General features: G+C 33.2%; 1 protein-coding gene across 2 annotated transcripts in view; it reads right to left on the bottom strand.

Annotated features, from left to right (window-relative positions):
• The window catches only part of LOC124355004 (polynucleotide 5'-hydroxyl-kinase NOL9), a 37,113-nt gene extending 24,915 nt beyond the window's left edge, over positions 1–12,198 (bottom strand). The window contains exons 1-2 of one of the 2 annotated variants that reach the window (XM_046805870.1): positions 10,658–12,198; positions 294–510 (exon numbers count right to left, since the gene is read on the bottom strand). In XM_046805870.1, coding sequence (XP_046661826.1) covers positions 294–510; positions 10,658–11,867 — 1,427 coding nt within the window. In that variant the 5' untranslated portion in view covers positions 11,868–12,198. The remainder of the gene's footprint in view (positions 1–293; positions 511–10,657) is intronic. The other variant, XM_046805871.1, reaches the window with a different exon arrangement.
• Between the last annotated feature and the right edge of the window lie 841 nt (positions 12,199–13,039).

Consider the following 13,039-nt stretch of genomic DNA (forward strand, 5'->3'; position numbering starts at 1 on the left):
AGTTTTGAATCAGAAAGAATTAAAGTAGGTAAAACACCTGAAAAAATGTATTTTTACTTTAATTAAAAAATAAAAAGATAATGAATACAAATTTTATTTTGCATTACTTCACTTTTTACTTCCCCCTAAAAAAAACCAGAATTTAATACAATTTATTTGATTACTAATTTACTCCTTTCTTGTTATAATCTGAAAGAAAAGTAATGATAAAGAACTAATAAATAATCCTAACACACTTAAATATGGAATCATTTTAATTAAATGCTAAGATCACCAAAGACAGACAAACGTACCTCAATGGTTGTTTTAAATGCGTGTAGTTGGGACCAAAAACAGGATCCTCCACTAACACTGCTGAAATACAACCTCCAATTGTAAATTCACACTGGCCCGGGTCAAAATCAAGAACCAACACACCACTCCATTTTTGTAAACACTTGTTGATCAGATAACGTAGCAAAGTTGACTTCCCAACAGATTTACCTCCGCAGAGGATTGACTTTGGACAATCTGTGAACAAATCATTTGCAACTTGATATACTTTTAGAGCAATTAAATATGCCCAAGAAAATTAAATCAAGCCATATGTTACTGTCTAGAGTATTTTGTAGATTCGTATTGACCATGATAATTATTCTAATTTATAAAAATATTTTATTTTGTAAAATCTACAAAAATTAATTGTTACTACTACTTGTATTTGTTTTATTTCAATTATCTATTTCTATTTTCTATTATTATTATTATAGTTATTTTAATTATACGTTTTTATTCAGAGGTCCATTTTGAGATGATATTGCATGTTTCACACATTTAAATTCTAAAAGTTGTTTCTTCCGAAAGCTAATATTTTTCTTGTATAATTAAAGAGAAACTTAAATCTTAAATTAAATGTTTTAGTGAAATAATTGTTAGTTTAAACGTTGTCTAATACAATTCTTGGTATGGATTGTGTTGCAATAATATAAAAGAAAAGTAACTAACTAATGTATTTTGCTTGGTTGTTTTTGTTTTTAGTATTATTTAGGTCAAAACTAAATATCTATTTCAGATTAAAGTTATTTTTTTAATTTCGAACAATTATCACTATCAAACAATGTGTATAATTAAAAATAGATTCATAAGGAAAGTTTCATCTGCAATTTCATAACAAACTGCTGAGGTCTTCATCCATGTATTCCTCAAGAATCACTTTACAACAAGAATAAAATGAATAGAAACTGACAGTCTACAATAATAATAAAATAAGTAAACAATGTGTAGCTCACCATAAAAAGAACTATAAAATATGTCAAATGTTAATATGAATAGACAGTAGCTGTTATAGCTGACATATATTTGGCCTACTGAGCAAAGACAACAAGCATTTCTTACAATTATTTAGCAATTTCAAATTCAAAATAAATTTAAAAAAATAAAATAAAATTTAGTTTTTTTTTAAATACGTTTAAATTTAGTTTTTAAACGTATATAATAACATTTCAGAACATCTGTTACTTTATGGTTAGCTCTAAAAATCTAAAGGTGGTGTGGATTTCATTTCCCATAATAGCTCTCATTGAATGTCTGGGAGAGCATTGCAAAGTCTTTTAGACTAAAGTACACGCTCTTCTAGTTCAAGCAAATATAGGATTGATTAGGAATTATGGATAGTGATACTATTTGACAGCCAGGCTCTTATGGCCTTTAACTCCACAGAATTAACTTCAAGGCTGGTATGGGAATGCTTTAAGAATGTATCCATTCTAGCTAGCCATAATTCAGCTCGGTTCCTAGACACACCGGTTTTAAGGATAAACGAATTAGCAAGAAATGGCTTAAAGAAGCACTTTCTTGGACCTGAACTGGCTTGTGATACAAACAAGTCAACTGCCTACCAGCTATTATTAAATGGTTCAGAAATAGCAACTGACATCGGTGCAGAGTTTCTCTGAGCAATCATTTGGCAAAAAACTCGTTAGAGGTACTAACATCCAGTTCACGAACAGACTGATGAAGCTAAGAAAAGACCTTCTGATATAGGTCATTTCCCTTATTACTGACAACCATAGGTGTAGACTGTAATCAGTAGGAGTAGATTGCTAACCGCATCATTTTGGATTGTGAGAGGCTTGAGGTTAGTAGAAGAACCCTATTTGGAACCTTACGGCCAGGTGATGAATTTGACATCAGCATTGGGCAGCTCTTGGAATTGCGTTGAAGATTCAGGAGTATGCAGGCCCTACTAGTGGAACTTGTGGTGCATAATAAATGACCCGTTGGGAACTAAGAGTCCATAATACACCTCTCTTTAATCTAATCTTCTGGTTTACACTTGTATTACAAAATTTAGGCTAAATGTCACTAAATATAAAAAGCTCCAGATTAGATTTATTAGCTCAAGATTTATTGGTTCATATATCTGTAATAAAAACACTATTCTGATAACTATGGGGATACAAGAACTTATTATTGTAAAGGAAAGAATAGCCAATACGGATCTAATGGGGTTGAATGTAATGAACAAAGTGGGGAATGCAGAGTGGAAGTTTAAACTATTATTCTTTGACCACTTTTTCCTACAAGCCCAGCAACATGGTTCTGTTATGTGTGATGGGTAGATGTCTCTAGCCACATCTGACATCAGTCATGTTTAATAGGAGACACCCATTTCAACAATTCTTTCTTCATTGTAATAACTCAAGAAAATCTGGACCTGTATCATGAAATATTTCTAGGTCTACTTGAGGTCAGTTTTGGGCATTAGGAAGAATCCCTATATATGCAATTCATCTCTCTCCTTATAGGTCAAGGAGTGGCATATTATCTAACAATTTAATCTGGATGGTAATGTGTTCCTTGATATTCCTGATAGGTCTATTAGAAAAGTATCTAACCTCTATTTGTTAGCCAATTATTACAAAACCGATCTTCTCTGACTGAATATGAGGATGGAGAAGGACACTTCAGAGACAGCTACCAGGAATGAACTGCACTCTGTTTAGTGAGTCTAGTGAGTCACAACACTTGTATTTTGTGTGTTATTGCATTTGTTTGCAACATGTTTTGCTATGACTGAAGTCTTCAGCAAAGGGCACAAGGTATAGCAAGAAATTCAGCCATTCTGCTTTATAGATAACAATAAGAATATTTTTATTGTCGTTCAGGCTTACAAATGCATTAACAAAGCCTTGACATTAGTATCAATACTATGAAGAATGCCCATATTATATGCAAATTATCTATCCCTCAAGTAGATACATTGCACATTGTATACTAAAGACATTGTTGAAGTTCATTAAACTCCCAATAACGACAAGAGAGTCAGTGATAGTGCAAGTAGTGATCTACAGGATGCCCCTACTTATGCAAGTAAGGCTAAAAATAATTCTAAGCAGTACATGGCCTGCAGGCCTAAGCCTAACCTACATCAATGTAGTAATAATTCTGATGCAGACAATGAAGGCTTCTGCACTGTGTCCTATAAAGGTAGACGGCAAGTTAAACCATTACTTAATCATAAAGAAAAGACCACAAGCAAGAAACCTAATAAACTTATATCTGGTAAAAATAATAGCAATCAACTCTTAGCTGTGACTAGGCAGTCTTGGGTATATATCACCAGGCTCCAAATATCTGTAAGTGAAAATGATATTATAAGTCACCTTGAGGCCAACTTAAACTCCAAAAATTTTAACTGTGAAAAGCTACAAACACGACATAATTCCTACAATTCATTTAAAATAGGAATCCCTCCAGAACTTGAAAATGAAGTAATGAATCCTGAATTATGGCCAACTGGAATTTTAATCGGAAAGTATTTCCCTCCTAGGCCTAATAAAAATCACCAGAATGTAAATACTACCAGTAAACCCAATGAAAATGTTTTTTTTAGATCCAGTGACAAAAACGACTCAGAACTAAGTATGGCTGGCACACCAACTAAAATAGAAAGGCTTGTGCATTTTTCAAAGTATTGTGTGCTTGCAATAGTCTTTCTTAATATACAAGGAGTCAGTGATAAACTTCCACTTTTGGAAGATCTTGCAATGCAGGAGCAGTATGATTTCATCTGTCTTTCAGAACATTGGTTGCAGAGCGGGGAGATTGATTTCTGCTGTTTAAGTGGGTATAATCTAACTACTAGCTACACACGAACAGTCTTTGGCAGGGGTGGTACTCTCATCTTTGCTAGGGATGTATATGATTTTAAGCCTATAGACCTCTCTAGTTTTAGCCTTGAAAAAACTCTGGTAGTGTGCGCTTTTGAAATCGACTCACTTCAGCTCATAATTATTTCTATTTACCGTACACCAGAAAGCAACGAATGGGTCTTTCTTGAAAGCATAGAAAAAATTCTCCTCTATCTCAAGAAATGGATTAATTATAAAATAGTCATTGGAGGAGATGTGAACGCCCAGTTTGACGTCACCAAGGACAAAAAAATCAGTAGTAGATTTTCTCAATGTTCTTCGGCAGTTTAATTTCTACCACCACAACTACCAACCTACTAGAGGAGAAGCCTGTGTGGATACTGTGTTTTCAAACATAAACAAAAATGACATTTTTTTGCCATACTGTGCCCTGTTATTTCTCACATCATGATGGCTTAGTGTTTCGGTTTTTGTCTGAACAGTCTATTGGACCTGATAAGACTGATGATATTTTTGTTCTACGCAGATTATTTTCAAAACAGAAACTAGACCTCTTCAAGGTAAAAATCAGTAAAATCAATTGGCATAATCAACTTTTTCTGTACAATTGGACTACACATGAAAATGTAGTTAATAATCCTTTTACACTGTTTTTTGAAAGTATACAGACCGCTTTTGAACAATGTTTCCCTCTCTGTAAGTATAAAACTAAACCCAAATATGTTAATAAGTCAAATCAATCATGGTATACATCAGATCTTGTCAGGGTCAAGTTAAACTTGCATATTATAATTTTAAAATAAATCAGAACAACCTCAACAAACTAGCCTATAAGGATTTAGTACATAAATACAAGAAAACAATAAAAGAAGCTAAGCTTAATCACAATGCTAACTTAATTGAAAAATCTAACAATAAATGCATGACAGCTTGGAACCTAATTAGGCCTAACCTAAAATCTAAGTCCAACCATAGCTGTATTCCTTTACACTCCAGTGTTCTTAATGACTTTTTTATTGAATCTGTCAGTTCCATCAGAAATAACATTGTAAAACCTGAGACTACTTTTGAGCAATTTCTTAATTTAAAACAAATAGATCAACCTAATTTTAACTTTAAACTTGTAACTTGTTATGATGGTCATGGTCATCAAAAAGATGAAAAACTCCAAATCTCAAGATTACTATGGTTTCTTAAATTGGTTGATCAAAGAAATAGTACATTATATTGTAACACCTCTTACTTCCAGTATTAACGTTTGCCTTCAAGGAGGTATTTTTCCTGGATACCTAAAAATTTCCAAAATCTCTCCAAAATTTAAAAAGGGGGATAAATACAACCCAGGCAACTATCGGCCTATCTGTCTGGTACCTATCCTGTCCAAGGTACTTGAACACATTGTACACAATCAGGTAAACCACTATTTTGAGTCTTGGTCACTCTTTAATGAACAACAATTTGGCTTCAGAAGTGGACAGTCTTGCATGGATGCAATTGGGGCCATGGAACAGGATATTAGAAACGCCTTTGAAAATAAAAACTTTGCTTGGGCCTCCAGGCATTTGACTGCGTGGACCATGGCACTTTGCTTCATAAGCTTAGTTTCTATGGGATAAAAAATAAAACTCTTGAATTTTTCAACAGTTATCTCCATAATCGAAGGCAAGCGGTATATACAGGGGGTGTATGGTCCTCTATCGCTACTAGCAACTGTGGTGTTCCACAAGGCTCGGTCCTTGGACCCCTTCTGTTCATTATAGCCACTAATGACTTACCATATTGTCTAAGAAGTAATGTATACCTATATGCAGATGACACTACATTACTTACATGCAATAGAGACCTAAATCAACTTGAAAACATGGCTAATCATTCACTTAAAACTGTTTCCGAGTGGTTCTCTGCAAACTCGCTCTTATTAAATGAGGAGAAAACCCAAACTATTATTTTTGGACTGAGATCAGTACCTCCAATAAATAATTTTAACACTAGCAAAGAGGATAAGTTCCTTGGAGTTTGGATTGACCAAAGTTTGAGCTGGAAAAAACAAATAGAGCATCTTTGTACTAGGCTAAGTAGACTAATATTTCTTTTTCGTAGGCTAAGTGACATTTTACCTGATGACTATGTTAAGACAGTGTACTTCTCATTCTTTCAATCTGTTCTCAGCTATGGAATTGTTTTTTGGGGGAATAGCCCACACCTAAATAATGTTCTAGTCATACAAAAAAAGGTTTTAAGAGTTATAGCTAAAGTTAACCATAGAGAACACTGCTTGCCTATTTTTATTAAGTTTAAGATTTTAACTGTTGTTAATTTATACATATTTAATATCCTGTTAACTAGTTTTAAGAACCCCTGCTTACATGTAAAAAGGGCTGAGGTACACAACTTCAACACCCGAAATAAAAACAATTTTGATGTACCTTTTGTTAGACTTGGAAAAAATCAATCTAGTCATAGGATAGTGGGTATAAAAATGTTAAATAAGCTGCCTAAGGAAGTGCTTAATCTTACTTTTAAACAATTTAAAATAAAACTCCAAAATTGGATAATAAGTAATCCTTTTTATCATGTAAAAGAATTTTTTGACTTTCCTGCTGCTGAAATCTGTAAGTAAATAACCTAAGGTTTTCACTTCTCTCACTGCCTGTACATTGTTATTTAGTTATAATTTACCAAATAATTAAGGATGTTTTCTTAAATTTCAACCACAAAACTTTCATATTTGTGTACTTTCAATCTCAATTTTATAGTTCCTTCTGACAATTGTGAACAACATGTTTCCTGTTTTTGACTATACCTCAAAGTCAAAGTCAAAGTCAAAGTCTTTATTGCACATTACATTTGAACATTATTACAATTTGTAATACAAACAGGTGCATTGTCATAATTTTATAAACAATGTTAAATTTAAAAGTAAAACAGTGAAATTTCCTAAAAGTAAGACAGAAGTATTCAACATACACACTTATTATGCTTGTGCATGTTCTGGGATGTTTATATAAATTTATTTATTTAAAATATAATTGTCTTGTCATTTAATATCTCATCTGTACTATAATAGGCTTTTTTCAATAATATTTTTTTAATACATTTATGAAATTGAGCTTCTTCAAGATGTTTTAATGGTGTTGGCAAACTATTGTACACACAAATACCTATAAATATAAAGGACTTTTCTCTAATAAGGTAGTTTTATGAATTGGAAACAACAAAAGATCCTTATGTCTGGTGTTATAGGTATGCTGGTTTGTGTATGAACTATAAAGATTTGGATGTTTGTGGACCAGATTTAAAATGTCCAATATGTATAAACATGGCAGTGTAAGTATTTTTGCTTTTTTAAATATAGGACGGCAGCTTTCTCTGAAGTTTGCTCCCATCATTGCTCTTACCACTGCTTTTTGTGCTATGAAAACTTTTTCAAAATCAGGAGATGATCTCCATATTACTATAACATACTTAAGAATTGGCTGAATATATGCAAAGTATATAATTTTACACGTGTTTATAGATACGGATTCTACCAAAATCTTCATTGCAAATCGGAACGAACTCAATTTGTTTACAAGGTGGTTTACATGGCATTTCCAATTTAAGTTTTTGTCAATTTTGATACCTAAAAATTTGTGAGAGTCCACTAGATTTAATTCAGAATTTTCTAAGAAGCTATTACCATTGTTACTAGGTCTGAAATTTATTATATTGGTTTTAGTTTGATTTAACAGAAGTCCAGTAGAATTAAACCAATTTTCTAACAACTGAAGAGTTCTTGTTATAGATTCCTCCATATTGAAAAAGTTTTTTTCTGTAATAAGAACATTTGTATCATCTGCAAATAAAATAAATTGTTTGTTTGGTATGTCGATTGGTAAATTAGTAATATATATAAGAAAAAGGGTATGCCCTAAAATAGAGCCTTGAGGGACACCATAAAGAATATTTTCCCAATCTGATGTGACTCTATGCGAATTCTCATTGATAATGGTTCTTTGTTTCCTGTTATTTAGATATGATTGCAGATAATCCAAAGCTAGACCCCTAATTCCAATTTGATATAATTTTGAGAGGAGCAATTTATGATTTACGCAATCAAAGGCTTTTGATAAGTCACAAAATATACCTGCGGTATACTTTGACTGATCCAAGGAAGTTGAAACACTATTTACAAACGAAACCATAGCTAACTCTGTATTCATGCATGTAAATCTGTGCCTTATGGGTAATAAAGACTGATTCTTGACTATAGTTATACAACAGAATACTATTTAGTAATTTTATTTGAATAGTGATGTGAAGAAGTTAGCCATCCCAAAGCTCGGAAGTAGATAGTCTATGACAGTGGGCTTGACGACAGTAAGAAGTTCATTCCATAATATTTTTAAGAACACAGAAATCAACATGTTAGTCTGTCATTTTAATCTCTGGAGTTGCGGTAACATCAGATGCAATTCAGTAAATTAGAGTCGCATTCGCTTGAAGCTAGAGGCGAGTTGTTGTGGAACAGAACATTCTTAACCATAGAACTGCCATGGAATATAGTTGACTCGACCAGCTACAGTAGGTATCGTAAATAAGCTATCTGCACATTTAAGACATCACGTCAGGATGGCTGTGTGGTCTAAAGCAATACTCTTGAACATAGGATTTAGCCTTGGAGTCTCTGGTTCAATTTCCACTCCTACCTGACATTAGGGATTTTCTGGCTGGTGTGTCACTTATGAGTCACTAGTTTATGGTAAAGCTGGTGGGAAGGCCCACCTTAAATTAATGGCTTGGGTGGAAGTTGACGGGATCAGCGATTTTCTTATAAGTGTACCAGACCAAAAACATTCACATTTACATTTTGTATCTTTACTATTTAAAAATCCCACTTTAATTTGATGTTTATTTTATTAGGCTATTTTTTTTTTTTTTTTTTTTTTTAAGGAGAGGCCGATCCCCTTTTAAGCTTTATTCTGTCCGTCCTCATGGGCAACTGGCCTGTGCGAGGATCTTATCAAATAGAATAAGGGGGAGAGTTGATACAGTATGAGGTTGGGTGTACTGATAAAAAGTGCAACGTTCACAGACAGGATTTGAAACTGCGCTATCTCTAACTCAGACCCAAAGTCCAACGACTTAGACCACTCGGCCATCGGCACTCCCGATTATTATTGAATCATTACCATAATAATAGCTTTAAATATTTTAAACCACAATAACACCCCAACTGTAATATGCAAAAGTCCGTATTCACAGCAGCAAAAAATATGTCGTAAATTACAACTGTGCCATTTCGAGGGTTAAAGAGGGGGCAATGTAATGTGCGTGGGTCACAGAGAGGGACATTGATATTTAACAGCATGGGCAATAATAAACATATATTGAAGCATTGATTTATAGACCAGCAATTGTAAATAAAAACGTGGCAATTTTGTTGTAAATCGTAAATTAAAAAGTGTCACATTAATAATTAGCGGTAAATATTAAGATCAGCGACTACCGCTCTAATCGCCGTAATTTTTTGCATACTAACACAGGTTAACGTAATTTCACCGAAAAAAATAGTCCCGATTATCGCTAATATATAAAAACCAGTTTTTCGGCAGTACAATGTTGGCAATACAAAACACTTAAATAACAAGATTTTCGACTATCAAACTAAAAACAATGGCCGACCATGGTTGTTTTGATGAGTTGACAGTAGTCACGTGACAAACAGGAAAGTTTCCGATTGGCCCGGCGGATCACGTGACCTATAGGACGGCTTCGATAGACCGCCAGACGTAAACAAACAAACCCACATGGACAAGGAATAATTAGTGAAGTTATTGAAATGGCGTGCAATGGTTCTTGTCACACGCTAAAAAGAACCTAGCTTCCCTATTCAAAACTCAGATCACGCGATGCTTGCCCGCTGCGCAGCGCCTTGCTCTTTTAGAAAAAAAATTAACTCGAGCTTGCAAAGTCCAAGCCCTGATCACGCCATGACTGCTTACACACACAAAACTCAGACAGAACTAACGCAGGTTTCATTACAGGCAAAAGATAAGCGGCGCGCGTTTATCACTGATAAGATAAGACGAGTTTATACTAGGGGTAGTACCTGGACTACTGCCCTACGAACTAATAACACCAAAAAAACGAATAAATGCACTGTCAGTCAGGTTTTCTCCTAATTTTATTTTTTTCAAATTTTTTTGGGGGGGGAGTAAATGGCTACGGCGATAATCGAGACTATTTTTTTCAGTGAAATTACGTTAACCTGTGTTAGTATGTAAAAAATTACGGCGATCGGAGTGGTAGTCACTGATCTTAAGATTTACCGCTATCAGTTTTATTATGGCAAACCACTAGAAGCCTAAATATTACTTGGCAATTAAATCCAACTAATAAAGGATTGAGATGTACACAAAAACTATATATAGTAAAGTAGTAATAAAGTAGCTGAATTTAACAGATTTCTGTGTTTAAAGTAAAATTACCCACCTCTCTATAAACTAATTAATTAATATTAAATAAACTAGGCTATATCTTACCATTTAATGTAATATTCTCAACTGCTACAGACCATTCTGAAACTTCTATGAATTGCTTTAATCCAATTCTATTCAAATTTGCTTCAAATATGCAATCAACTTTCAGTTCAACATTATGGCAAGGCCTTTCTTCATCGTTCAGCAAATCGTCAGGAGGAAAAATGGAGAAAGAGTGGTGATTTTCGAAAAAATTAGGCCAAACAGAGGAACTTAAATAAGTTCTGTTTCTATTAATAACAATAAGTGTACATGTTTCAGATTGTCTCAACACTTGTCTTGACTTTTCTTCTGATAAACCTAATTGGATTAACTGATCAAATGACAAGTTTTGTGTATTTTGAGGAAATGATTCACTATACTTTTTTGATTTTATACATAAGTGACATGATCCTTGTGGAGAGAATATAACTCGCTTTTTTATTTTTGTATCAAATTTATAACCTAAAATTTCAAGACTTCCTTTCAACAATTCTAACTCGATAATGCCAAGAATATAAAAATAACACTCTGGCTCGATGACAACAAGAAACCTAAACCCATTGAGTTCGTAAATGTTTGCTACAGTATTTTTCTTGTTTATAGAGTTTACTTCAAGTGAGTATTCTTTCACATTGCGTTTATGAGAACTTGTCTCATTGTCAAAAGTTGTAACTTTATTTGTTGGTAATTTTTCATTACTATTTAAAGGTTGAACTTCCTCTGGATTTACTGACGATACTGTACTCCTGGTTGCATTGTTGTGGTTTAAACCATTATCCTCAGTGAGACTAGAGGTATCTTTTTCAGCGCCGAACATTAGACTTTTAAGAGGAATAACAGAATTGTTATTGTGTTTATTATAAAATTCAGTTCTCCACACATTATCAACCTTACTGACTGATGACATTTTAACAATTGACACTTGACCAAGTAAATTGGATTCACAATTTTCTAAATCTGTTTTTGAAGTACTTACTTTGTGAAATTTTATCTTGGGCCTATGTCCTTTATTTGTAGAACTACTAACAGCTATAGGTTTGTTTTCTTCCTTATATTCTGCTGTACCTTCAACACTATTTGTTATTTCCCATCTTTGATTTGGGACTTTATCTTTAACTAATCTCTTCAACTTCTTTTTAGTTGCCACTTTATATTTTCTTTTCTTGAATTTCAAAATCGGTGAAGATACTAATTGATTTATTTTAACACTTTTAGAATTCTTAATTTTCATTTTCCTTGATTTATTTTAACACTTTTAGAATTCTTAATTTTCATTTTCCTAATTCTAAAATACTCAAATAAAACGATATTGATTATATTTTATATTTATAACCTTAAATTCCAAACTTAACCAACGATATCTCTAAAAATAATTAATTATTAAAGATTTTCTAAAATTATGATGACAACACAGGCTAAAACGCCAGAATTAAGCTCAAATAAATAACTGGAATAAAATAAATAATTTAAAACGAATAGTCACTTCAAATTAATACTATAAAGGCATGATTTGAATAACCCCAAACCCCAAACTCATACAATACAACAAGCATGGTTTGTTGGACTTTGTTGACGAGCTCCTCACGCCTGAGTTTTAATGGGGCGATCAAGCCAGGCGGAGAGTAAGAGTGGGGACAGAGCCGAGCAGTACCGATAAATCCCGAAAATTCCTGACAAACTCTGTACATGCGGCTGATAGCGACCTCAGTTCGGAACGGTTCTGATTTCTATTATCTTACGAATTATACAAAAAACCACAAGAGAGTGCAGTTGAGGGAGGAGGAGCCTATTTTGCCCGTGACCTTGGAGCGGCCAACGAGAACTGAGCGACGTTGCCAAACTTGTTCACCGCTGTAACCACAAGCCGCGCGAGTCCAGCGTTCTTAAAATACTTAACTGTTACGCTCGAAAGAAATGTTAGAGCTGTCTTGAATTAATTAACTACGTATTACAAAATGTAATTTTAAGGTCATTTTAAAAAAAAGTACATTTCTGTAGCTTATTTCCATGTTGAGTTAAATGGATTGAAATAAATTATTGTATTATATTACTCATATACGAAGATCGTAGGATTAAAATCTTTAGCCGAAATATAAATTAAAAAGAAAACATAAAAATACCGCAAAAAACGTTAATTTCCCGTATTTAATAGTTAGATAATGCCATTATCACTGATATATAATAAGGCATTACATGTTTGCATAGTATAATCATGTTATGTTAAATGGATTTTCAATTTGGTAAGAAAGTTATCAAATACAACTGAAATATAATATATTTCATATTTATTTAAAATGTATAATATATTCATAAAGAACATATTATGTTCTTTTCCATAAATATACTTATTCAGTACATAACGGTGGGAATTGTTGCCGCAACGGTTTTTGTTACGCACTTCGG

The sequence above is a fragment of the Homalodisca vitripennis genome, chromosome 2 (genome assembly GCF_021130785.1).
Source record: "Homalodisca vitripennis isolate AUS2020 chromosome 2, UT_GWSS_2.1, whole genome shotgun sequence".
Lineage (NCBI taxonomy): Eukaryota > Metazoa > Arthropoda > Insecta > Hemiptera > Cicadellidae > Homalodisca > Homalodisca vitripennis.